Consider the following 27,870-nt stretch of genomic DNA (forward strand, 5'->3'; position numbering starts at 1 on the left):
GTGGACAAAACATTCATTATAAATGACCAACACTTATAAATAATTTCAACATTTTGATTTCAAAGTTATGATTTGTGACAAGTGTATTAACATACCTATGTGTGTATTGTGTGATATAAATGAAACTATGGCACAACTTCACAATAAATAACAAAATTGAAACAACTTCTTGAGTACTTGATTGCTTCTTTATTCACTGTTCTCTTACTGTCATCAGGGTTAAAGGTCATCTTCACTTTCATTGAGGTTACAGATCACATTGGGCTATTCCAGTTGAAATCCACACACCCCCTGCGGAAAACATGACCTTAATATCCAACACAGGGAGTGTATATTTCAAACAGAGTCACCCATTCAGGCAACCCATTTGAAATTCACACTCCCTGTGTGGGAGATTAATGTCATGTCGTCTACAAGGGGTGTAGGGACTTCAACTGGAATATCCCATTGCAGGTCACCTCATAATCCAGTGTCCTCCCCTCTCAACACATCGTCCACAAACTTTGCTTTCTCTCTCACTATGTCCTTTTTCTTCTCAGACAAGTCAAGACCTTTTTTCTTGTTCAAAGCTTTCAATATGAAATGATGGAGGAATAATCGGAGTCCATCGCTAAGCAACTTTAGCTTGGGATTGCCGGAGACAATGTCTAGTATGGATTTGATTGTGTCGTTAGAATGCTGTAGTATTCCTATGAGGAGGGTGCGCAGAAATTTCACGGTGGATTTGTCGATGTCGGCAAATTCAATCACCTGTTGGCAAAGAAAAGAATAAATAACCAATTACTATCACTTTCTAGGGTTTGAGGTGTTCAATGTTCCCTGTATCGAGTATAAAAGGAATGACGTACAAATTATCAATCTTGTTCCCAGGGCTGCAAATTGTGATTTCTTCCTCAGGAGCAAGGTTTTTGGGCTCAAGATTTCCTCAATCATACCAGACATAAAATAGTTTTATTCTGCACTTCAAAAGATGAGAATGGTAACATAGCGTGTATTTAGAGCGACGCCGTATAAATGTTAAGTCTTTGAGCGTCCCAAAAAGGCTTCATTGGTATTTTACACTAGTTTGGGGTCAATTTTGGTGGGACAGAGGCCTTCCACATTTTCTTTTCCTTTGTCCCCTCAATTTCCTCTTTCATTTTTTGTCAGAGGGAGCACAACTTGTTCAGTGCTTTATGGTTCTTCTTTTTAAATTTCCTCAATATTTGCCAGGTCGTCCTCTCCTCACTGCCATTAGTATTGATACACCAAATTCCTTTATGACTTTTGTTCCCATAAAATCCTCATTGCCACCTTTCTATTAATGTCCTCAGATTTATGCCCTGTTTCAACCTGCCTTCACCCAACTTCTTTTTCCTGTTAAATTACATTGAATACCTCATCTCTGGTGATGAATTGCAAATTTCCTCATATGCATTATAACACATTTCCATATTCTAACACCAACACCTTCCTCTTTTTTGCTCTTATTTCTTGAACAATCATGTAAATTCCTCCAAATTTTGCACAACCAGCGCCTTTATAGATTTCCTCTCTTCCATTCAGTAGCTTTACTGCCTCACAGCCCTCCCCTATTAACTTGTTATCTTTTACTGAGATCTGTTTCCCTCTATGTCATCTTCTACCTCACTCCTCTTCTTTTGCTTTCCTCTTTTTCCCTCTTCCTCTCCTTTTTCTTTTCTTCTCCCTCCCTTTTTTTCCTCTCTTTCTTTTTTTCATCCCAAGGCATTATTTCCTCAATTTTGACTGTCATTTCCTAGGAGCGGTGCTCCCCGCTCCCGCACAATTTGCATCCCTGCTTGTTCCATAGGCTTTCTCTATCAACTTCTTGGGAGGAACCGAAAACATCTCTTCCTATACCTTTGTACAGGAGCAAAGGTTTGTTAATCGGTGATGAACCCACAGTGAGCACGTAAAATTCGCCATGCCTGGAACTTATGCATATGAGAAATCACTGATCTTCTTGTAAGATTGAGTGGCAATGACAAACGGACATTCCGAATGAAAGAATCAAGTGAATTAGATGATCTTTAGCTTTACTTGTTTTTGTTGTTGAAAGGGATTCAATCATGTTTCACCGTTGTTCACCACGGATTAACAACTCGCGTCCAGCGCATCTGCATAGTTTACTTCGCTCGAGCAGCTCTAAGAAGTAAACCATGCAGACGACGCAGACGCATCGTTGTTAATCGATGATGAACAATGGTGAAACATGATTGAATCCGTAAATCAATGACTGGGCTATTCCAGTTAAAACCCATCAACCCCATATGGAAGACATGATGCATAGGAAGTGAAGAATTCAAATGGAGTCACCCATTCAGGTATCCCCATTTGAAATTCATACTCCCTGTGTAGAAGATTAAGGTCATGTCTTCCATAGGGGGTGTATGGATTTCAACTGGAATATCCCAATTAGAATTACATGTCGCTCACATTGTTTTTGAGATATTGGCAAAAACAGTGTTCAAATTCTTTTGTTTTCAACTGTTTTCAGCCATTGCTAAATTGATTAACTTGTTAACCAGATGTTCGATTTTGATGGGGTTCGCATCAAAATGTAACATTCATAAACTGCCAGAAAATGATGTACAAAACTTGAAAATTGCCGACATGCAAGTCATTTCCCTTGATCATGTCACATATACATACCTTTAATATAGAGATAGGTAGTGCTTTGGATGACAAAAGATGAACCAGGAGATGAGCCAAGTTGTTTGTGTTTTCCTCAGAAAAGTCTGCCAGTATCTTGAATTTATCCCATAGAGCAAACTGAAATGCCATCTGAAAGTTATCAGTTGAGAGAAAATTAATGAAATGCACGGTTATCAACAAAAGCCTGAATCGCGGGACAAAATTTGAGGGCTTAAAACCAGAACCCCAAAGTCAGAGAGCAGAATTAACCATCCATATGTTGCCGATATGAGTAATATGTAATTTAAGGCCCTAGATAGTTCTGGTTTTAAGCCCTCAAAATAATCTAAATGTCATCCAATTTTTTTCTTAACCATTGGTTTCTATAGGAAAGGAAACTACTGGAAGTCACGGTAACCAATGTTGAAAAGTCACCCAATTTTTTCGTATCCATTAGTTTTTATGGGTCAGGAAAGTGGCGGGGAAAATCTTCAAAAGTTAATTGAAGTTACTTGAATACATAATAAGCTCAAATTTACAGCAAGAACTTTGTAACTAGATACCAAGCGAGTAATGGCTATTTACAACTTTCCAAAATGTATGCAACGTATACACCCATTTCAGAAAATTCTGAAAGCCTTGATGAAAGTAACCTTGATGATGTATCCATGAACGAAAGAGAAAACAGAAAATTTCCAAACAGTCAAAGTCTCAGCATCACCCGATAATGAGAGACAATGTTCCATGAAATGCAACAGGTGAAAACTGCTACGCACGTACCACATAGTTTTACGGTCTTTTGCATAAACATGAAGACAAGCGAAGCTCTATTGCGTATGATTGTTAGACACAGCACGATGCAACAATTGGCCCTCATGAATATGCGAGAAATCACAGCATACAAACCTTTGAATTGTGCAGTAATGTGTGAATCAATAATACCTCATCAGGTTTACTTTCATCAAAATGGTCTATTGCCAATGGGATAATACCAAATGCTAGCCCTTTCTCTCCTCACTTTTTTTTTTTCTGCCCTCTCTTTTTAAGTCTGACATTTTTACTGCATGTTAAAAACTTACCCTAAACTTTCGTTCAAACTGGCAGAACTTAGTAGCCAGATATGCGTAGTAAGGATTGAACTGTTTCTCCTGCATACAACAGTCCAGTAACACATGAACAATCTCCCTCTCACGACCTCCTTTCAGTCCCAGCCGAAGACACTTCTCAAATGCATCCATGTAATCCTGAAACGTTAGAGGACGTTGAATATGCAGTCGTAAATTTTTAACCCCATGAAAATATTTATAACACATAGTATTTAAAGGGAATGTATTTGGAAACACAAATTATTCACCCACTATACTGTCCAGAATTGATAAGAAAAATTAACCCAGCGAAAACATTCCACTATACAGTAACCAAAGTTTCTTTACCCTCCTTCAGGGGTAGCGCTGGGTTTTCAAACAAGGGGTCAAAAATTTTGAATTTTGTGAAGCTATGGATCCAAAACAATAGAAATAATGGGTGAAAATGACCCTTTCGCAACCTCAAAGTGGTAATTTTGTGCGCCAAAAGCTAAAACAATGTGCCTATGACCCCACGGCACAATAGCGCTACCTCTGCCCTCCTTCCCAGAATAACCAACCAACCAACAAAAGTTATGAAGTACCTCTGCCGTCATAAGAATTCCAAATATGGTCCTCCTGATGTCCGTATTCATGCGCTGCTTTCGAGACAGCTCTGTGATCTTATCACTGCCTTCACTGTTCACAATAGCTGATCCAGTTGCCATAGTAGCCTCACTGGTGCCATGTTGATTGCCTACCCAGGCCGAGCCGACAATCCACCAACGACCTTTGTCCTCTGCTAAAAGCAGATCTTTAAAGGCGATGCGGAGAGTTCCTTCTGAATCTGAGTGACCTGGAATAGAATTGTTACAGAGGTGGTCATTGAGACTGAGATTCATTGCCTGGGGGCACTTGTATTGTATATCACCCACATAAAAAACAAGGAAAATATGCGAGTATCTCGTTTAGGATGTCAAACACAGCAAAAATGGGAGTAAAGGGTACCTTAAAAGGGCATTTCGTGAGCCACAGCCTCATCCCCCCACTTTTTTCAAAAAACAGTTGAGATTTTTATACCACTGGAAACCTCCAGCTACATAATGTTTATGTACCAAAAATATCTTGCAGATTAATTCATTTAGCAAAAATATCGTCAAAATTGAATTTCAAATTGAAATTACAACACTGGCTTATGGAGCAGTGTAATGCACAGAATCATGCATAACTCGCATAAATTGGAATCAAGTGACATTTTGGGAATAAGATTTTTTCGTGGGTATCTACTGAAAAATGTCATAAAAGGAGGATGCTAGGATCATGTAATCTTCCTTTAAATTGCACAGACGTTACTCAAAAGGGTTGCTAAATTTGGCACCAAAATGCCAACAAAAGCAGTGACTTTTTATGGTGATTTTTCAAAGAATTCTTAGCAATACATATAATTTCCTTCCAGTAGATGACAAAATTCATGATTTTTATTTGAAAATATTTGAGCTATTTTTTTTTATATTTCATCAAAAATAAGCTCAATGTTACATTTTTAAGAATCAACTCACCTCTGTCTCTGACCATAGCTCTCAAAAGTTTCCTCAGATGTTCCAAATGTGAAGGGTCAAAGTTTGGAATCTTACGCAAGTTGTTGTTGCGTATGGCAAAGATGGTCTCCAGCATGAATTTGACCCTTGACCTGAGGAAGAAAAAATATATAATTGCTGTAATATTAAATTGGAATCATAAAACCATCCAATTGGACTCACACTTTTTGAGTCGCTACAGTATCGCACCTTATCCTAGGTGCATCTGCAGGTTAACAGATCTGGCAGCAATGGGCTTTTCCATTTAAAATCCACACTACCCCTGTGGAAGATTTTGGAAATATCTTCCACCGAGGGAGTATGAATTTCAAATGGAATGAGCATATTAGCAGCTCCATTTGAAACTCACCCTTCATCTGTGAAAGATTCAGGTTGAATCTTTCTCAGGTGTATGAAAAATTCAAATGGAACTGCTTAATGTGCTCATTCCATTTGAAATTCATACTCCCCTTTTGGAAGATATTTCCAAAATCTTCCACAGGGGTAGTGTGAATTTTAAATGGAATAGCGTCAATTGGTCATTGATCTGTGACAAGATGATGGTGTTGCCAGAGGTTGTTGATTTTGATTCAAATTTCTTATTTTTGATTACAAGATTATAAGCCCCTGTCAAATTATGGCGAAGGCCACATCCCCTGTCAAGTGAAGGCTGTTCTTTCTTGATATACATCGCTTCCTTAGGCATGATCGGCCATCTTGGATCCTTGAGCATGATCGGCCATTTTGGATTGTTGGGCATGATTGGCCATCTTGAATCCTTGGGCATGATCAGCCATCTTGGATCCTTGGGCATGATCAGCCATCTTGGATCCTTGGGCATGATCGCCCATCTTGGATCCTTGGGCATGATCGGCCATCTTGGATGCTCAAGAAAGAGAATATTCCCATCTATGGGTTGTGTGCAAAAAATATTAACCACTTAGTAACACTCAATAATATATTCTCATAATACTTACTGTTGTTTGAACTCCTCTGAGCATTCACCCGCCTTGGTCTGGATTTGAAGGATGATTTCTTTCAGTGATGAGGGGTCGTCTTTTCTCAGCATCATTCCACAATCTGGAAAATCAAACAGTTTAGAAATAAAACAGAAATAGTAGATCTTAAAACTTCTTCAAAAGTGCCATTAAAATGTATCGCAAAAATGTTGGCTTTTAGTTTTAACCTCAACAAGATCCTGCTTAACTTTCCCGACAAAAAACAAAGATAAAAACTTTCTTCTCCAAAACTTACTCCTTAATAATAGCAGCAACATCTCAATATCTTTTTCCAGGAACCCATCAGTCAGCAGGCGAATCAGATCATAGATGAGAGTACAATGGATAACCTGCAATAAAAACATAAAAGGAACAGTTATGGGGACTATTATATCAAATCTCACAAATACATTAAGGGTGATCCTGGAATGAATGCGAGACGTCTCACCCCGAAACCTATTCGCCCCAAAAAAGTTCACCCAATACACATTACATACCACGACCAGTTCGCCCCAATACACGTACATACCACGACCAGTTCGCCCCAATTGACTCACCGTGTATAACGTTGCAGTGGCGTGCATAGTACTAGTAGCCTAGTGTTAAACATGATGTAAATTACTTATAAATCGCCAGTGTAATAATTTATATAATATATGGCAAAACAAAACATTATATAAAAAAAAATAAAACAACAAAAACTCTTACTCTTGCGAGTTTTGTGTATTTTTATTTTACCGACTCAAACTCAGTTAAAATAAGTTTGAGATGTTCAAAACTTTCAAAACTTGCAGTCCTATAAACATATTAAATCAGAGAAGATCTTCTTTGACATAATGAAACTATTAAAAGGACTGAAAAAAATATATTTGGCAATTTTATGTATAACTAGCAAAACAAACGCCAGCAGCAGCTTTGAGATGTTTTGTGGGTTCCGTGCTGTGCACCCGGCTGTGCACTGACTTTTGCCGCTTTTGCACCGCGTGTAAGCGGCGGATATTTGCTGCCACTTCCGCTGAAAAACGCCGGGTGTGATATGTGTTCAATCCTGGTTCAATCAATGGTACCGTGACCAAAGCACGCAAAAGTGCCAGAACACACCGACGGCGTACCTTGCTTGACAAGTCCCCGGCCCGCGACCGTGTGCCTTACACTGATGTACGATCGATTGCTTGACAAGTAGGCCTAGTATGCTCTCAATTTGATTAAGACCCGGAGGTAGTGCCACAAAGAAGAAAAATGCAATGATTTTGTTTGCAAAACTGGTTAAAGTCCAGTATTAATACGATTTCTGTCAAATTTTAATTTGGTTATTCTTTGCCAAATATTATTATAGTAACAACTGTCAGGAAAGTTTTCTGGTCATTCTAAACTGTGATGTTCTAAAATAATCAAAGATATAACAATTTTTAAATATTAGTCTCAGATAATTATATATTCATCCTCATATAGCTTGATATGCGCGTTACAACTCTTTACAATAACTTATTATTATATATATCTTTAATTGAAATGCTATTATTTTAATTATATAATCATAATTTTAATGTTTCAGATATATTGTACATTGTAATTGACAGTTATCATGATTCATTTTGTTCTTAATTTCTGCAACTTGCCTGTCAATCACAGACTAATTATGATTGATTTAAACACCACGGGACATCTTACATTGTACGATGTGTCCTAATCCTCTCAATATGCCAACAATTTTAAGGCGGGATGTTTTAACTCGATGATGTTAATACAAATGTCGGCCTTATTTTATTGATTTATATCATACGCTAATACATAAGCTGGCATAATTATTCCCGAATATCATGATTATATCGTTATGAACACGACAGAGTGCGAATACGCAAAATTGTTGTTCTGAGTAAACGCCATGGCGTTGAAAATCTTGGTACCATGCTCGACCAATGGGCTCAATCGATCCAATTTTATATCACAATTTTGCCCCGAAATACCAATGACCGCAATTTTGGCAAGCTGAGAGGGGGCAAGCAATTTTTGGCACGAATTCATGGGGCGCCTTTTTAATAAAACGCTCTAAAAAGGCTTAGGAAAACAGTACGGAAACGCTTAAATATGCAAATTGTCCTGCTCGCTGGGCTCGCAACATACATCTAGACCATTTGAGGTTTGCAATTTGGGATCCCAAAAATTTGACATGTTCAAGGGGGGTAAAGAATTTTGGCGAGCCGAGAGGGGGGGAGCAAGCGATTTTTGGCGGGCCGAGAGGGGGGGGCAAGCGATTTTTGGTGAGCCGTTTGGAAATTTTACCCCGGGGCTCATAATTATTGCACAGCACCTAAATACGTTACACAAAATTGTTCCATTAATTGGATTTTTTACCCATGGTAGCTCAAATATCTTAAAAACATAATTAATTTGGCAGAGTTCAATGTAAGCTTTGACATTTTTAAACATTAAATAGGCCATCGCCCTTTTTTTTACATTTTTAAAGTAAAAACAAAATTGAAGAAGAAAAAGTTTGTTCTCAGAGAATAAATAAATTGAATATCTCTTGTGTGAAATATTGTATTAGGCCTATATTAAAGCCACGATTTCTCCGTGATACGGAAAAACGGAAAAATTCACGGAAATCGGGTTTGCCCACGGAAATTTGAAAATGCCACAAAATTGTAAAAACTGTGTAAAATGTCTAACTGTTGTGTTGATTTGCAAAATAAAACAAAGAAAAGTGATTATTTGGCAGTAATCAACCATTAAACAACCCATTTTAGCATTAATTCTAGGCCTACTACAGTAAAGGGTAATGCAAAATACACTTATAAAACATGTTTGTTTTCAATTTTCAGTGCTTTATAATTATTGGAAAACGGAAAATCACGGAAATCGTCCAATTTGTAACACGGAATTTTAATTTCAGTAACATGGAGAAATCGTGGCTTTAGCTAGTATATTATGTTGTAAAAGAATTAAATGGGAAATATTTTCCATTTCAATTATAGCGGAAAGAAAACACATTCGGTTTATGCGCATAAAAGTAACATTTTCCAATTCACGCTCAATTCTTTTATTCTGTTCAATACTGTTCATGAAGGTGTGCGTTGTGTAACTTGGGGTGGAGGGTGTATAAAAATAGTTGTTTTTAAAAGGTTTAGTATGCCTGCAACGTCAGAAATCCCATTCTTGCATGAAAAGTAGCCTATACATTACGGATACATTACCATGCATGAAGATATAATAATGTCTATAATACATGCTGCATGCATGGAAGACACCATTTAATATCATGAGTAGGCCTAATGTTGGAAACTCCATTCTTTCATACCAGAAGTTCAGCTTTTTCCTCTGGTCTTAAATTAAAATAAATATCTTGTTGTTTTCTTTGGTTTTAGATTTCAATAACATTTGTCAAAGTGTCAAAGTGATTTTCCATTTCTGCGCCAAATTTCAAGTTTGAGCATATGGGTGACCGATCATGACGATGTGTGTTGTGTGTGTGTGGGGTGGGTGGGGTGGGTGTGTGTGTGTGGGGGGGGTATACCGGGTGTGGTTGTATAGAGAATAGCTAACCAAGCAAAGAAACAAAATTACTTGGGAAAGATTTTCCATTTTGAATTATTGGAGAAAGAATTCAGATTTATGTGTGCAAAAGTGACATTTTTCATTTCCGCTCCAATTCTTCTAGTATTTCAGTGTGTTTATACTGCTGAATGAAGGTGAGCTTCAGTATGTGGGGGCGTGTGGGGGGGCAGGGTGTGGAGGGGTATTATTGTTAAACGTTATATGCCTAGAGCGTCAAAATCCCACTCCTACATTAAAAGTATACAGTACCATGCATGATGATATATAATAATGTATGTACGTTCAGACACCATTAAATCTTTTGGCTGCCTGCAGATCTGAACAGGACTTTTCCCACAAAATGGTCTTGGGAGCAAAAATTTGCCTTTTGCGTGAAAAAAAGAAGGACGGGTCTTTGGATGTGGGTAAAGGAGCTCGTTACTAATAATATTTTGCCAAAGGATAACCAAATTAAAATTTGACCGAAATCGTATTAAAGGGGCATTTCGTGATCCACAGCCTCATCCCCCACTTATCAAAAAAAAAGTTGAGATTTTTATATCACTGGAAACCTCTGGCTACATAATGTTTATGTACAAAATATTTCTTGCAGATTAATTCGTTTTGCAAAGATATCGTGAAATTTGAATTTCGTTCTGGTGCACCAGAACGAAATTACAACGCATTGTCTATGGAGCAGTGTAATACACATAATCGTGCACAACTCGCAAACGCAAAATCGGAATCAACTGAAATTTTGGGAATAGGCTTTTTTCGTGGATATCTACTGAATAATGTCATAAAAAGAGATTGCTAGGATCACGAAACACTCCTTTAATAGGCCTACTGGGCTTTAATCAGTTTTGCAAACAAAATCCCAACTTTTTCTTCTTCGCGTGCCTCCCAATATAGGCCTACGTCACAATTTCAAAACACGGCCCGTAATTCTCGGGTCGTAAAACATACTCGATAAAATAGATAAGTAGGCCTAACAAAAACCCACATGGATGGAAAAGTACATGATCAAAAATAAAATGTTTTCATAACATAAACATAGTCAGCTCAACTGAATCTCGGGCTGAATCACAAGGGTTTCTAAACAAATTCATAGCATTACACGCTTTATATATATCACCAGCCAAATTGTTACAAATAATAAAAAAAAAAAAAAAACAGCACTGCATACTGTCTACTGAAAATACAAATTGTATTAGTTACTAACAATGGATTGTAAAAACATGACAAATTCATAAAATACAAAAATACATTTTAATGGCATAAAATTCATAGAACACCGTCAAATTTGTTTACAAAGACATAGGCCTACAGTAAATAAACAAATTAAACAACACAATGTAAAGTTATTCAATAATATAATAATAATTAAGATATGATTAATATATACTAGTACTATTAATAATATTAAAATGATAGTTATTTTTTTATTGTTATCATAAGAAAATAATAATAATACTATAATTTTTACTATAATACCGTATTAATTATTATTATATGAATAGGTCGTATTGATTATTCCATAATACATGAATATAAATGCAAACAATTGGAAGTTGTATTGATTGGCCATATGACCGCATGCACTGCATTCACGGCACTTTACAGTTTACACAGTGAGTCAATTGGGGCGAACTTGTCGTGGTATGTACGTGTATTGGGGCGAACTGGTCGCGGTATGTACGTGTATTGGGGCGAACTGGTAGTGGTATGTACTGGTGTGGGGCGAAACGTCCTGACACCCCTGGAATTATGGAAAATTTTGGGCCTCATAACTGCTAAATTTTTGGTCTAAAATATATAAAAGTATACATACATTTAAAATAGACTTGGTGATTTATTAAAGCATTATTTACAATATTGTTTCATGCAAGGCAGCCGAACCGAGATCTACACTCGTCAGAATTATGCTTATTTCGCATAATTCTGACGAGTGTAGGTCGGTCGTCGGCTGGCTTGCATGAAACAATATTGTAAATAATGCTTTAATAAATCACCAAGTCTATTTTAAATGTATTCCAGCTCCCTTCTTGATTTACCTTACTTGGATTTATTTAAAAGTATACATATTTAGAATGGCAAAGACTTGATGAATCCATCTGTGAGGTCAAATTTGAGCAAAATTGCTCAGTTTTGGAGAATATCCCAAAAAATGTGTTTTTTAACCCAATTTTTTTGGGAAACGTAACAAACAAATTGAGTAAAAACAAAAATTTATTAATTTTTACAAACTAGATAAAAAATATCTAGTACCCGTTTCTTTCTTTCTTTTTTTAAAAATTTTGACCAACTTCGAGAGATTTTCTCCCAAAATGCTTAAAAAATGCCAAATCTTGCAAAAAAAAAACATCAAAAAAGCCTGATTTTCACCCAAATTTTAAAAAAATGACCAAGCACTAAGCAAAAATACTTCAAAAACAAGTCTGGACAACTTTATGAAAGTTCATCTGTGTTGGTATATTGAATGATTAAAATTTGAATCTTTTGATCCAAACACAAGAAATTATTCACCTCAGAATTTCTGGACAAGTTGAAGTGATATTTTGGCAAATTGTGACTTTCCTGTTTCTTACCCAGGAGTCTTGTTATAAATTAGGCCTTATTAGTAAATTCTCACTTTACAACATTCACTACATAAAACTTTACAGGGGCAGATCCAGGAATTTTCAACAGGGGAGGGGCGATGAGGCACAGCGCCCACACAAAGTCAGGCGCAGCTCTGCAAAAATTAGGGGGGCGCAGCGCCGTTGTGCAAAAATTAGGGGGGTACACCCCCTAAATCCGCCTCTGCTTTATACCACACACACATACCTTCATATTATACAGATGAGTAAATAGCAAAATAATATTATCACACTGCTTGTCTTCTTGCTCCAATTCACCCTTGTATAATTTGTCAAATTTGACTGCCAATGATTGAATGAAATGTGCACCTGCAAAGTAAAAGAGAAATTAGACAAATAGACATAATAAACCTGGGGTCCATTTCACTCAACGAAGCTTCGTAAGTCTAAAAATCCAATCATAACTTACAAGTCATCATAAAATCCATTTCACTAAAATGACTTACAATTAGTACCCTTTGTAAGTACTTAAGATTTACTACAGGGACCCTTCGCATGGTTACGTCTACAATCAACGAAAAAAGTCTTGAAACGCTTGCGTGTAAATAACGGAAAACTGCCACCCCCTCTCCCCCGTGCAATGTTGAGAAATACCAAAGTCTTCAGCGGTTTCCCAATGTGTTCCAACATTGATTGATGGGGAGAGGGAAGGGTAAATCATTGTTGTAGATGTCATGCTTGTTCCCAGGCAAAATATACGTCATTTCCATGATCATATGAAATTCTGCACGGAATTTCGACAGAGTGTACCAAGCGTTCCAAGGACTTTTTTCGTAGATTGTCTCTGCCGAATGCAAAATATTTCATCTAAATTTCGCTTTTGTCTCATAACTCAAAAATGGAATGTCGTATGAGCTTCTCATTGCACACGATTTGAGAGTGGATTATATGCTTTGGAATCATAACAAAATTGTTGATAAAGAAATTGGTTTCTTTAGGAAGTGGTCATTGAATCACCCCTATGCTAAAATACACACATTTCGCAATTATAGCTCTAAACTGCTCTAAAATGTCGCTTTTTGTCCCATAACTCAAAAAACAGAATGTTGTATGATCTTCATATTTCACAGGATTTGGAGGTAGACCATGTACTTAGGAATCATAATACAATTGTTGATAAAGAAATTGGTTGGTTCAGGGAGTGGACACTGAAACACCCCATACCCTAACATACACGCATTTAATGAAATTTTTATGCTATATCTCAAAACCGAGAAATCGTGATCGCGGCTCTAAGGTGCATGATTCCGAGTTGTTTAATTTATTTTTGAAATTAATATTTAAAGTTCACCTTCATAGCACTTGTCAGATAGGTGAACGAACGTTACAAAACAGAAAAATGAGTTTCAATTAAATATTAAAACCGCATGTACGTTAAGATTGTAAGGAAGTCAATAATAAACAACGACTATCTTCAGTAGATAGCATTAACTTGTTTTTGACATGATGTAACAACTATCTTCAGCAGATTTGTGCTTCACATTTTTGTGTATGGGGTGTGTGTATAATGTGGGGGGGGGGTGCGTGCGAGGTGTTGGGCGTGGGATGTATGTGAGGTAGGGCGGAGGGAGTTTGTAGGACAATTATAAGATCACATTTAAATCGGAAAGTATTTCATTTGGGGGCTTTTGGGAAAGAAAGAAAGAAATAATTTAATTAATTAATCAAACATAGAGAAAGAAAGGAAGAAAGAAAGACAGAAAAAATAAATCAAAAATGTATACTTCATGTATTTATAATAAACAAATATTTTCACCGGGTTCACCGTCACAAATAATAAATGAAACAGAAAAAGTAACACCGCCTGGGAATCGAACCCAGGACCTCATGTTTACAAGACCTATGCCTTAACCACTCGCCACGTGAGCTTCGTGATTAAGCTGCTTGCAATTTGAACATATAAGCGGTCACTTCAACCTTTTTCCACGCTCATGTTTTTATTTATGTCAAATGTCTTTCGCTTCATTCATTCATTAATTCATTAATTCATTTTTCTTTCCTTCTTTCTTTCTTTTTCTTTCTTTCCTTTTTCTTTCTTTCTTTCTTTCTTTCTTTCTTTCTTTCTTTCTTTCTTTCTTTCTTTCTTTCTTTCTTTCTTTTTTTTTCTTTCTTTCTTTCTTTTTAATACAAAGAAAGAAAAAAAAAAGAAGCATTGAAAATAATGAATGCATAATTTAGCGATGATTCACGCAATTAAAACACGAATAGTCAAAGGGTGTAAAGTGTAAACCCATAATGGTAATCTGTAATGGTAAACTGCTGCATTGAATAGCGTGCATACTGAGCAGTTTGCCCTGCATTGATATTAATATATACGTATAGATATTTATTTCAATTCAAAATGGCAAACTGTTAACAAATGTCATAAATGCGATCAATTTGTCATTCCTTTTGTATTCAAACATTCTCAATTGGTGTAGCCAAGGTAAACGAACGTCAGGCTCCATGAGATACGGCCTAAAAACCACAAAATGTGGATTTTGGACCATTTTGTCATTATGGTAAACTGATCCACTTTGCCATTTGCACTATGCAGCTTTACACTTTCCCCGATACCTGACTACTATAAAAGACCAAAACTGATTACTTCGATTGCGAAATGGCAGCGTGGCGCAACGTCTTAGTCCTTCGACTGGTAATCTTTTGACTATTCATTGATGCGAATGGTTCGAGTCCCCGTGGTGGTCGAATTTTTTTCTTTAAGTGTATTCAATTGTTGTTTTCTTTTTTCTTTTTTTTTTCTCACCGCAAAAGCGTATCTTATTATAAATAATATTCAGAAATGAGTTGTTTCAAATTGTTACATCACAATCTTTCTGATTCGTTCGGATAAGCCTATACTCAGCAAACGCAAGTTTTGCAGAAAACATTTACATGTTGGGTTATATTATAAAGGGTACAGAACGTTTTAATAAAATTCAAAAACATTTTGGAAAACATGCTGCAAAACATTGTAATATTTTTTTAAAACTATATTTGTAGTGTTTTTGAATTATGAGACAAACACGAGATTTTAGTCATAATTACGAAATGTGTGTAATTTAGCATAGGAGGTGTTTTCAGTGACCATTCCCTAAATAATCCAACATCTTTATCAACAATTTTATTGTGATTCAAAGGGATATTATATACTCCCAAATCGTGTGCAATATGACGATCATACAACATTTTATTTTAAGTTATGGGACAAAAATGACATTTTAGAGCAGTTTAGAGCCATAATTACGAAACGTGTGTTGTTTAGCATAGGGGGTGGTTTCAGTGACCACTCCCTAAATAAACCAATTTCTTTATTAACAATTTTGTTATGATTTCAAAGCATATAATCCACTCTCAAATCGTGTGCAATATGAAGCTCATATTTACATTCCGCTTTTGAGTTATGACACAAAAACGAAATTTAGATGAAATATTTTGCATTCGGTAGAGACAATCAACGAAAAAAGTCTTGAAACGCTTATGCGTGTAAATAACGGAAAACTGTCACCCCTCTCTCCCCGTGCAATGTTGAGAAATACCAAAGTCTTCAGCGGTTTCCCAATGTGTTCCAACATTGATTGATGGGGAGAGGGAAGGGTAAATCATTGTTGTAGATGTCATGCTTGTTCCCAGGCAAAATATACGTCATTTCCATGATCATATGAAATTCTGCACGGAATTTCGACAGAGTGTACCAAGCGTTCCAAGGACTTTTTTCGTAGATTGTAGTAACAGGGTATTCATAATTTATGAACGGTTATGAAGGGTTAAAAGTTTATTGAAATACACCCCTGCTATAATAAATTAAGTTATTCATACAGCACCCAATACATGTAGTTCCCTAATTAAACAGATATCCAAGTCCTTTACATTTATTCCACTTTTTATTTATTGCATCATAACAACAGCGCCAGTATGACTACCCCCTAACAGCTCTAACGCAACTTGAAGACCACCCATTCCCACCCTTTCACCAAGTCAAATCATTATATCATTGCCAGTTCTGAGTGATTGCACTTGCAAACTCGGATGGACAGATATACTGATGGAATGACGGACAACCTGGAAATATAAGGCCCATGAAAGTCAATTCCGAGTTTATCGTCCCTTTTTTTTCCCAGGTTGGTAAGGTGACTTTTTCATTTTTCATTATTTCATCAGATTTCATTATTGACCTAAAGTGCGTGTTGATTTAAAGCCACACCCATACATGTTATTTATAAACATGTTTTTATATGGGTAGGGACTAGAAAAGTTAGAAAAGAGCCTGGTTTTGGTTCCAAGTTATAAATTTATATGTTTTACAAACAAAAATATATGTTTCCAATTGCTAAAACTGGTGAAAACACTGATACTTTGAAAATAATGAATTATTTTGGCATTTTTCAAAATTAGACGCTGGTGTTTTTGGTGTCCAAAAGTGACGCCTGGCGGGGACGATAAACTCGAATCGACTTTCACGCGCCTAATCAGGCATGAGACTGCTCTTTCCTAAAAAATGAATAGGCACATGAAATTTTGCAAAAGTACCAAAAAATGGCTGAATTAAAAAAAAGTTGCAGAAATTTTGACTAAAAAAAACTGAATTCAGTTTTAAACTGAATATTCTCATGCCTGCATAATACCTCCAGTGGAGGAGGCATAGGAATCTTACCCACTTCGTTGCCCACATTGGTATGTAATACTGCTATTAGTAACATTTGTTCCATGATGAGTCTATCTGGAGTGAGGCTAGGCCCAACACAGGCTTGTAGAATTAACTCTGTTAACGTCTCATTCATATCTGTAAACATGAACAAATAAATAAATAAAATCATCAATCCCGTTATCGCCCTCTGGGGTTAGTCAGTACAAATGACCATACAGGAACGTGCTGCAAACATGGGTAGCATTTTCAACCTTTTGGTATATCAATGAACCCTTTTTCTGGGCCAATTTTGGTACATGGATGGGTCCTTTTTTCGGAAAATGACCCAGCCAAAATTTTTGAAATTTCGCCAAAATTTGGGGGAAATTTGCAAAAACTGAGACAATTTGGGTAAAATTCGGCCGAAAATTTTGACTTTCGGTATATCGATGGTCCAAATTTCATGAAAAATTGGTATATTGATGAGTTAACTTTCAAATTCAGCAGCACACCCCTGCCCCCCGGTATCGCCGAGCGTAGAACTGGCCCAGTTCCTCTGATTGTGACATCGGGCTTCTTGGAATTGGATTTTGTGGTTTTCACGCAAGCTTACAAACTAAAGTAGAAATTTCATTCGAAGCTGCCAACAGCATGATGATGTATTAAATGCCCGCTCATGCGTACCGGTTGGTAGTATTTTCATTACTGTATCCGAGGTTGTGCGTTTGTTTTGCATTTTGAAATACGCGGCATACGTACAGCTGTTGGCAGCTGTGTTCATTCAAATGAAATTTTTACTACGGGACAAGGCTTGTTAACATAATAGATACTGACCCTCGGGTAGCCCATGCCGTTATGAATTCAGGCCTGTGTATGACACCAATGGGTCAGAACCCTAGTACCCGGGTTTGGTCACTGTCTTAGTATAATATGACTTTTATCTGATTTATCTTACCATTTCTGCTGTGTTTTAGATACAATTCTTCAACTTGTCCACTGATAGAGCTGATATTAGAATCACTCAATCTGGAAAATTATGTTAAAATAAGTAACAGTAAACATGGTGAACATGTACTAATGTTGTCTATGTTGACCTTCACAGTCGAAAGAAGTCTGGTGATTTATAAGTTTTGCATTCCCAATCTTATGGTTGTCTACAAGTTTCTGTAGACAAGGGGCAGTCTTCAGTGAACGGCTCTTTTCAGAGCCACCAAAACCTTTCAAATTAGGCGAGATCTGCTTGTTCTCTGTTGACAAGGGGCAGTCTTCAGTGAACGGCTCTTTTCAGAGCCATCAGTAGGCAAGGGGAGGTAACATGTTATAGTTATTTTGTGGTACAAAGGGAGGATTCGTATTAACACTAACAGCTCTATCCTCACCTGTTGATAAGTCCCTTGAGTTGTTTCTTCAATCTTTCCAGCTGTTCCTTCTTTTTCACATCCTCCCCCATCATTTTGGCTCTTTTCTGAGGTGGCACATAAGCTCCTCCAGTTCTTACAGGTTGCTCCTCTCCAATAATATTCCCGTACGGATCCATCTTTGGAGGAGGGCGTAAAGTTCTCACTTCATTCAGCGAGTCATCACTGTTTTCCTCATCAACATTGTCATTTTCATCACTTTGTGTTAATTTCTGCATAGCTTTGTGCTTCTTTCTTGCATCACTCATATCTTCAGTGTCATCAAAATCCTCCACCTCCTCCTCCTCATCATCAACTCCAGCACTTTCTGAATCACTTTCATCATCACCCCCTTTCCTTTTCTTGCTTGATGACTTCTTTGTCATCTTTGCATCATTGGCAGTTCTTTTTGTACTTCTTGAAGTTCTTTCTTCCTTATCATCATCATCATCATCATCATCATCATCATCATCATCATCATCGTCATCATCATTCTCCTCATCAACGTCTGAAAGTTTTCTCTTATCTAGTGGTAATCTGTTTGTACGTGATAACAGATCTACTCTGCTGTCTGCCCCTTCATCTTCACCCTCATCTTCCCCCTCCTCCTCTTCCTCCTCCTCTTCCTCCTCCTCATCCTCATCACCATCCTCTCCATCAGATACCAGAGCATCCAATAACCCCAGTGTGTCCTGTCCATCTCCCTCTGCATCTGTATCATCATCTTCATCTTCCAAATCTCCCAGTTTGGCTGGGTCAACAATATCCAAGAGATCTAGACGTGTGAGTTAAGGATTGTATCTCGAAAATGGAAGGAAGTCAAGAAATTCATTTATTTTATTAATTTATTAGTTATTTGTAAACATATAATAATATACAAATGTATTATACAATGCAGAAAGGGAATCTTGAAAAGAAAAGTAATTTAAAGAGATTTCTTACATTAAAACCACATAAAACAAATCAAATACAACATATGTAGAAAATACAATAACTTAAACAATAGCATTATTGACCTTTAACCATGCCCATTTTGTGACAACTTCTTGGTCAAGACAGTAAATGGAAATTCTAACTGATTTTTATGGCAGCATGATGTGAATCAGGAAGCTTTCACTCAAAACACAACAGCAAATATACAAATTTCTGAACTATCGTACAGTGTCAGTAAGTTTGCATTCACATAATTTGTTATTGACAATAATATCTAAAATTCTACTAGCTAGTAGCATGAAAGGTCAACTGTGTTGGTAAACTTCATAATTGGAAATTTAAACTTATGATCTCAACACAAAATTAAGACATACCTCAAATTTTCGGTCACAACTGTGACCTTCATGTGGAGTGGAGACTGGCAACCCAAGTTTGGGATCAGTGACCTTTGATGTCATTCATACTTTCTCTTTATTTTATGTCATTCAGTGATTTTCTGTTTTGGTCATACTTTCCCTTTATTTCATGTCATTTAGCGATTACCTGTTCTCTGTTTTGGTCATACTTTCACTTTATTTTATGTCCATTCAGCGATTTTCTTCAAAATGTTTTATTTAGCAGCACCACCAAACGATCAACAATTATATAAATGAAGAGCTTTATTTCAAAACACCTTACATCCACTTGAGCAATTTCGACAAAACATCACAAAATCACCCAAAAAATCACTAATATAAGGGGTCTGCAACAAAAGCAGTTTTTAGCAGGATGCCTGGGTAGGATTAGCATCCTGCCAAAAACTGCTTTTGCTCAAGTGGTTGTAAGGTGTTTTGAAATAAAGCTCTTCACATGAAGGCTGATTTTATCACAATGTATCATTTCTAACACATAAAACGTAATTTTAATCAGTTCTGAAAGTGTAAATGGCTATCTTCGATATATACAGTCTACTATATATGCATTGTATCAAGTAATAAAAGTGCGAACATACTCATATTCTAATCTTGTCTTGATCTGATTGCTTTCACATACATGTATGCCCAGGGTCAGAATTTCGGCGAAAAGACTCTCATAAATAGATTTAATTGTGTGAATCAAAGTTCTTGCAAACTTTTGTAGTTAACACAGAAGTTGATTTGTAAGAATCAAATTATTCCCAGCAAATTTATTCTGCAAGAATCAAGATTGATTCAAAATTTTATTCGCTTCATAAATTTTGATGAAGTTTATCTCTCTCCATGCGGGTGTCGACTGAAGACGAAAAGTTACAATTGTTGCTTAAATATTCAAAAATTTTAGAATTGTAAATTTTCATTACCATATTTGGTAAACTGGGTACAAACAAACCAAGTATGAGTTCAGTGGTTGATATTTTGAGAGCCTATGGCTAGCACGCAGAGCATTAACCCCTGGACACTACTGGTCATCTGGTTGATAACTTTGTTTCTGGTTGTTAATTATGACTAGGCTTTAAACTATTTATGGTCAAACTTGTATTTGCAGATGATCTTATTAATAACCTCCTTGATTGGTTCAAAATTGGATACAATATTCAGTTTGGCCAATCAGCAGGTAGTTCTCATGGGGTTAATGTATTCTGGTTCAGCAAATCATTAGATAGACTTGGTTTACATTGGAACAAATATGCCCATCAAGAACACGGGCATGCTCGATAACTGTGTTCCTCATCCTTCATGGTCTAGCTAGTAATGCACAAGTTGGCGGTGGTGGCACCATCGAAGGTCTTTTGAAAACACTGGCTTTTCTCTCACCGTAATTCACAGTCCACACTGCATTGTAAGCCTTTTCTTCCCTGCTTTTGCGCCCCATACCACACGGTGCTAAAGCGTGGGGCCTCATAGATGTACTACGGAATACATAGATATAGGGATTGCATGCGCAACTACTGAAGGCTAGCCAGAGTGACACCCATTCCAAATTTTGTGGCACATGTCGGTCACCATCAAGTTTTGATTCGATTGCAATGACAACAAAAACCGGCAACCATGTCACCAAAAATGTGAATAATATCACGAGTCCACTTCTAGCAGATCGCCATTCATCACCAACATGACTACGTACAAATTTACGCAATCCTGAACTTATATTGGGCAAGCACGCTCCCTGCGATGCCAATTCTCCAAGTAAGTTGCTACTGCTATGTGGTCTTCTGCTGTCCAATGTGACTGAATCTTGTATACGCTCCTCAGGCGCCACCACCCATCTATGTCTATCCCGTGCAACGAGATCTCGAGCTGCCGTGTAGATTCGGTAATAAGCGAATGACATTACTAATATTGGTAAAAGAAATCCAAACAGAATCAAACATGTATGATAGCTATACGTAAAAATACGATTCGACCTCGAACTGATCATACATGAATATCGATATTCGTGGAAATCAATGGAATCGTGTGCGATCAGCGTTGGTAGGGCGAGTACTGTAGCAATACACCAGATAGAAATCAACATCCTATAGTTGCATTTACTTGTGATATGCTGATAATAATGTAATGGTGTCATAATGGCAACGTATCGGTCCACCGTGATCATAACATGTGTGAAAGTTGTGGCGACGAAGAAGAGAACCATCAGGAATCCGGTACAGACACACCATCCCCGGGAGAACACTGCATCCTCTTGAAATGTAGCTACCGCTGCAAATGGCATGAACAAAACAGTCATGCACAAATTACACACCGCCAGTTGCAAGGTGAACCGATTGGCGTATGATAACAAGAACTGGTTTCGGCAAAACATGATCAAGACTAAAATGTTGCCAATGGATGCTGCTAGAAATATCAGTGATAAAGTCGTCACACGAAGTATAATAAAAAAGGTTACGCTGGAAGAGTCCTCTGACAGAGTGGTCAAATGGGATGATGAAACGTTGGTTACGTTAACAAACATGCTGTCAATAGGGTATCAAAATTTGACTGCATGTGCCTTGACGAATAAGATTATATCTTGCTCCTAATCGACAGGATACTTCAGTTAATCTGCGATTTTTTATCGAAATGGTGAAAAACTATGGTCTTCTACAAGTTAATGTTCTCAAAGAGGCATGCATGACAAATTCAAAACCTATTATAATTTGGTTTTGTGCAATTCAGGTTCCAAAATTTCAAATAAAATCTCCCGTGGAGATGCACATGGATAAATAATGAATTTCTTGCCATCTTATTTAGAAACAGTAACTGTGACTAGCACTTCTATTATTATAACAATTGCTGTATTTTGTCATCAGATACAGGGTGTCCCTGAAAGAGCTGTATCATCGGAAATGTTAAGTTTTGAGTACTTTAATACTCAAACCAACCAAAACTAAATAGTTGACGATTAAGATATAAAAAGCTTTCACATACTTTTTGAATTTTTACAATTGACCACTGCATTCTTGAAATATAAGAATTTTATGAAACACCTCATTCCAGAGTCACAGGGATGAAAGTGGCCTGAAGTGACTTGGCAGGAAAAGCCTGAAAAAACGCGTAAATTTGGGCTATAAAGCCTCAAAACGAGTAGCAAAATGCCTGAAATCAGGCAATTGCCTGAAAACTGACATCCCTGAGAGTCAAACGCCTCATTTTCAACCCATTCCACAGAGTCAAATACCAACCAATGATAAATATTACGCCTCATACACAGTGATTCGCACTCCTAATACAGATTCTTGATTGATATTTTGAATCCATGGAACGGTTTGAAAATGAGATGGCTTTGTAAAATTCTTATATTTCAAGAACAGAGTGGTCGATTGTCAAAATTCAGTATCTGATTACGGATTTATTCCTCACCCACATCATATATTTAGTGATGGTTGGTTTGGGCGTTAACCCCATGAGAACTGCCGATTGGCCAAAAAGATGTTTTCATTATCAATTGGATCAATCAGCAATATTGTTAGAATAATTTCACCACGCAAGAAAATTGGGTGAATTATTTGCAAAGCTCCATTCTGATTGGTGATTAAAGTGAAGATATCACGTAATTGACCAATCAGAGGCAATGTTAGATCGGCAGGCAGTGCTCAGGGGGTTAACATACCCAAACAATTAAGTTTACATCAATACATTTCTTTCCGTGACACCCTGCATACAATGTACATTTAACCTATAAAATAGCGTTTTGGTTTCTTGACAGAACAACACTTAAAATTCAGATTAAATGTGGTACAATATTGTTTCTTCCGTGAGTGTTTATGAAAACTTGGCAGTAAGATGAACCTGATTAATGTGAACAACTTTTGCCTCTTGAGTGTTATGAAGTCCTCACAAGTGTATCTATGCAAAGGAAGATTTGGCTGTTCCATTTGAAATCCACACTACCCCTGTGGAAGATTTTGGAAATATGTTCCACAGGGGGAGTATGAATTTTAAATAAAATGAGCACATTAGACAGCTCCATTTGAATTTCATACACCCGCTGAGAAAGAATCTTCCACAGAAGGAGGGTGAGTTTCAAAAGGAGCTGCCTTATATGCTCATTCTATTTGAAATTCATACTCCCTTTGTGGAACAGATTTCCAAAATCTTCCACAGGGGTAATGTGGATTTCAAATGGAAAGCCCATTTCATCGTGGTCCAAATTTGGATTCTTATTTAGATCAAGTGCTTTTAAATAAATAAATGCAACTTTATTGTGTGCACTGCTTTATGGCGACACCCCAAGGGAAGGGTCCCTCAGAGCTAAACATTTTTGAAAAAGAATGGTATAGATAGTCCAATTCCTAGAATATATTATCTGATTAATTTTCCTATCTTTTTTGCTGGTCTATTTACAAAACTAAAAATCAAAATAGAATAGAGCATAAGAGTTGTTATCCCCTGGCTCAAGCAATCTCGAGGCGGATATTGTGATTGTGCATTTCTTCCTCCTCTTCTTAGAATTCAGACTTGTTGAACTTACCGCCAAGTTTTCATCTGTTTCAACATTTTTTCAAGTAACTTTTTTATTATGTTTAGCTTTTTTGTGGCTAGCTCTTTCGTTTGAGTGAGTGAAGTTAACTACCAAGTTAAAAGTCAATATCCCTTGAAATAATTTCAAGAGCAAAATGCAAATCATGGATTTTACTGTAGAAACCTATGGTGGGCCTCAGCAGTTATTTTTGATAGTCGGCCCTACACCCAGGAAAGATGCTGGGGTAAAAATAGTATCACTAAAATTAAGGCAACTAGGGTTTTCATGTTTCATGGGTCGATCCTTCATGTAATTATTTATCCAAACCCTAACCCTAATCCTAACCCTAAGCCTAATCATAATCATAACCCTAATCCTAAACTAATCCTAATCCTAGCCTTAACCCTTAATTTCGTGTAAAATTACATGAAGGAGTAACTGTTTCATGACCAGTTTGAGAGGGGGGTCCACTCATCTCTCGGATCTTAGTGCATGCCACTTGCTGGGCCCTGTCAGTCCTTGCTTGCTGGATTATTTGTCTTGAAATGCCTGTTGAATAATAAATAAATAATTATATTAACTCAGGGCTCAAAATACTAACACTTTGCAGAGGTTCAAATTAGTGATAATTCAGAGGAGTCAATAATCAGCATTGTGGAGAATGGGCATAATGAGGGCCGTTTGTTCCATGAAGTGCGACAGACGAAAATGCTACACACATACGACGTGAAGACACACAATGCTCTATTGTGTATATGTGAAGGCACGCAATGCTAGCGTGATCGTTAGACACGGCACAATCAAATGATTGGCCCTCATGAATTCACAGCATACAATGCACAGGAACTTTGACTGTTTGAAAATAGTCTGTATTAGTCTGTGGTTACAGTACATAAGGTCACCATACTCTATCACCCTGTTAAGTTTAAATATAAGTCAGTTATACTTCCACCCGCCCAGTCAACTGACCAACCTATGTCCTAACAGGTTGACTGAAGCAATATAATGATGAAAAAATCAAGCGAGGAAATCATTCAAATATTTCACGAACGAAGCCATCTGAAACAGTTCTTTAGCATGCACCAATAGTAATAACAAGTCAAATGTTAGGTACAAAAATAAGGTATAAGTGTCCAAAACACAAATAATGGATGAAAATCGAGAGACTGATGTGAACAAGCATGATTGCCGCCACTATAGCTAAAATAATAATTTCACAATCAAATGATTGGCCCTCATGAATTCACAGCATACAATGCACAGGAACTTTGACTGTTTGAAAATAGTCTGTATTAGTCTGTGGTTACAGTACATAAGGTCACCATACTCTATCACCCTGTTAAGTTTAAATATAAGTCAGTTATACTTCCACCGCCCAGTCAACTGACCAACCTATGTCCTAACAGGTTGACTGAAGCAATATAATGATGAAAAAAATCAAGCGAGGAAATCATTCAAATATTTCACTTAACGAAGCCATCTGAAACAGTTCTTTAGCATGCACCAATAGTAATAACAAGTCAAATGTTAGGTACAAAAATAAGGTATAAGTGTCCAAAACACAAATAATGGATGAAAATCGAGAGACTGATGTGAACAAGCATGATTGCCGCCACTATAGCTAAAATAATAATTTCTCGATCATGAGAGTATGAATGTACTGCGTGCACTGCGTAATGTCACAAGTTTAGTGGAATGACACAATAGCGCGATCGAATGTGCACGCACAGGAAATGCAGAGCGTGTATGGTAGGCGTTGTACGCCGACGCAATTGTCATTGCTTGCCTATTGAGCTCTCATGATCGAGAAACTATTATTTTAGCTATAGTGAGGGCGATTCTATTAGTATCTACACCACAACAGAAGCCCCACACAACAAATTGTTGTTATACGGCCAAAATATGATCACAAAGGATACAGTCCAAGCCATCAGCTTTGAAGATGGACGGCACAATCTTCTTCTTAGTTTTCTTGTTCTTATGAAAGTGAAGCTCCTTCTCTAGTTTCTTGATGGTCTTCTCATCCATTTCGTTATCTTCCAGTAGACGTTGTTTTCTTAACTCTTCTGCATCCTGTAGGTTAAAAAGAAACAAAGCAAGAGGTAATAATGTAGACCATCACTGTTTGTCAGGAGGTCATTTCATTCTGTTTTGTTAGGTTTAAGTCCAATGCCTAACATAAATTTATTGTCAAAGAAGCACCCACTGGAAAGTGAGTTTTACTTCTACTGAACTGAACTACTTTGACTTTATATTCTCTTCATGACATGACAGTTTGTGTAGGGGTGTACATGTAGTGTGTGTACCTTGACTTTAGAGACTCTTTTCAAACTTTGATTCTGGTAATAATTATTCATAAATGATATTAATGAACCAATAGCAGCTGACCTTTCAGAAGTGTGTTTCCTGCATTGATTTGTTCAAAGCATGAATGCGAATTAGCATCTGCGCATCTATATAGCACTGGCTTGGTCAATTTAATTACAAATGAAGAATTCTGTAACGCCATTGATGGATTTTATGCTACTTTTGATTTTCGTAAATTTTGAAACCTTTATAACAAGTAACAACAATGATCTATGATGTTTATGAATGATGTTATTGACTGAACATGATTTTGTTGTACAAGAAATCAATGCACACACCCTAATGTTTTTTTCCATCATAATGCACTTCCCTTTCCAGATCGTGCATTGTTCTGTTTTAAAAAAAAGTGTGTGTGCATTGATTTTTGTCATTTACAATACAACTAAATCATATTCAGTCATTAACCTCTAATCAGTTCAATCCCATCAACAATTAAGTAAATCCAATATAGTTAATAAAGTTTATTGTATCTATACAATAAACAAATTTACCCCCTGTGAAATAGACTAACCCTGGTCCAAGCTTGTGCTTGGACAAATCAATATGATTGATTTATTGATTGGTTGCATAGTAATGGCTTTATGCAAGAGCCAATGGGTTTAGTGACTATTGTTTGAAGTAGCCAATGAGAAGTGGTCAATAGCCTTGTGATACTGCCCAGTTGGTCAGGGATTAGGCACACAGTGATGCCAACGCCGCGCCTTAGGCGCACAATTGGGCTACTTGGCGATCACTTGCCGCTACTCAAAAAAGCATGCCGCTACTTGTCTAAAATTGGGCTACTTTTGCCAATCTCAGGCAGCGGCACTAATTTGATGTATTTTCCTTTCCATTTAGCCGATTTATAAAGGTTTTGAGTCTTTGAAGCTCCAAATTGAAATTACAATGGGTTTTGTGACCATTTATTGATCGGTCAGTAACTTCCCAGTAAGTACCGGAAGTTTCAAAGTCAAGTGCTTTTCCGCCAATTGGGTGTTTTATGCTCTAAATTTGGGTAAATCCGCCCAAATATCCGGTATTGGGCGCTTTTTGGAAGCTTAAAAATTGGGCTACTTGAGAATCCTTTACCGCGGCCTAGCGAGTCAATGCGCCGCGCCTTGACGTTGAAACGTTTTGGCAACACTGTAGGCACATTTGCTATCTGTCATGGAAAGGAGTAGGTTTGGTCTCCAATGTGAAGAAAATTTTCCCTTGGAAAACATGGGCGTGGCAAAAATAAAAA

The 27,870-nt window shown here is 37.1% G+C and overlaps 1 protein-coding gene across 2 annotated transcripts in view; it reads right to left on the bottom strand.

Moving 5' to 3' along the window:
• Positions 1 to 27,870, bottom strand: part of LOC140162506 (nucleolar MIF4G domain-containing protein 1-like) — an 85,271-nt gene continuing 57,401 nt past the window's right edge. For both annotated transcript variants that reach the window (XM_072185749.1, XM_072185750.1), the window contains exons 4-15: positions 26,201 to 26,354; positions 18,432 to 19,224; positions 18,008 to 18,078; positions 17,080 to 17,208; positions 12,634 to 12,755; positions 6,530 to 6,623; positions 6,253 to 6,355; positions 5,258 to 5,388; positions 4,304 to 4,554; positions 3,714 to 3,878; positions 2,653 to 2,784; positions 1 to 750 (exon numbers count right to left, since the gene is read on the bottom strand). In XM_072185749.1, the coding sequence (XP_072041850.1) occupies positions 460 to 750; positions 2,653 to 2,784; positions 3,714 to 3,878; positions 4,304 to 4,554; positions 5,258 to 5,388; positions 6,253 to 6,355; positions 6,530 to 6,623; positions 12,634 to 12,755; positions 17,080 to 17,208; positions 18,008 to 18,078; positions 18,432 to 19,224; positions 26,201 to 26,354 (2,436 nt within the window). In that variant the 3' untranslated portion in view covers positions 1 to 459. The remainder of the gene's footprint in view (positions 751 to 2,652; positions 2,785 to 3,713; positions 3,879 to 4,303; positions 4,555 to 5,257; positions 5,389 to 6,252; positions 6,356 to 6,529; positions 6,624 to 12,633; positions 12,756 to 17,079; positions 17,209 to 18,007; positions 18,079 to 18,431; positions 19,225 to 26,200; positions 26,355 to 27,870) is intronic.

The sequence above is a fragment of the Amphiura filiformis genome, chromosome 10 (genome assembly GCF_039555335.1).
Source record: "Amphiura filiformis chromosome 10, Afil_fr2py, whole genome shotgun sequence".
Classification (NCBI taxonomy): Eukaryota; Metazoa; Echinodermata; class Ophiuroidea; order Amphilepidida; family Amphiuridae; genus Amphiura; species Amphiura filiformis.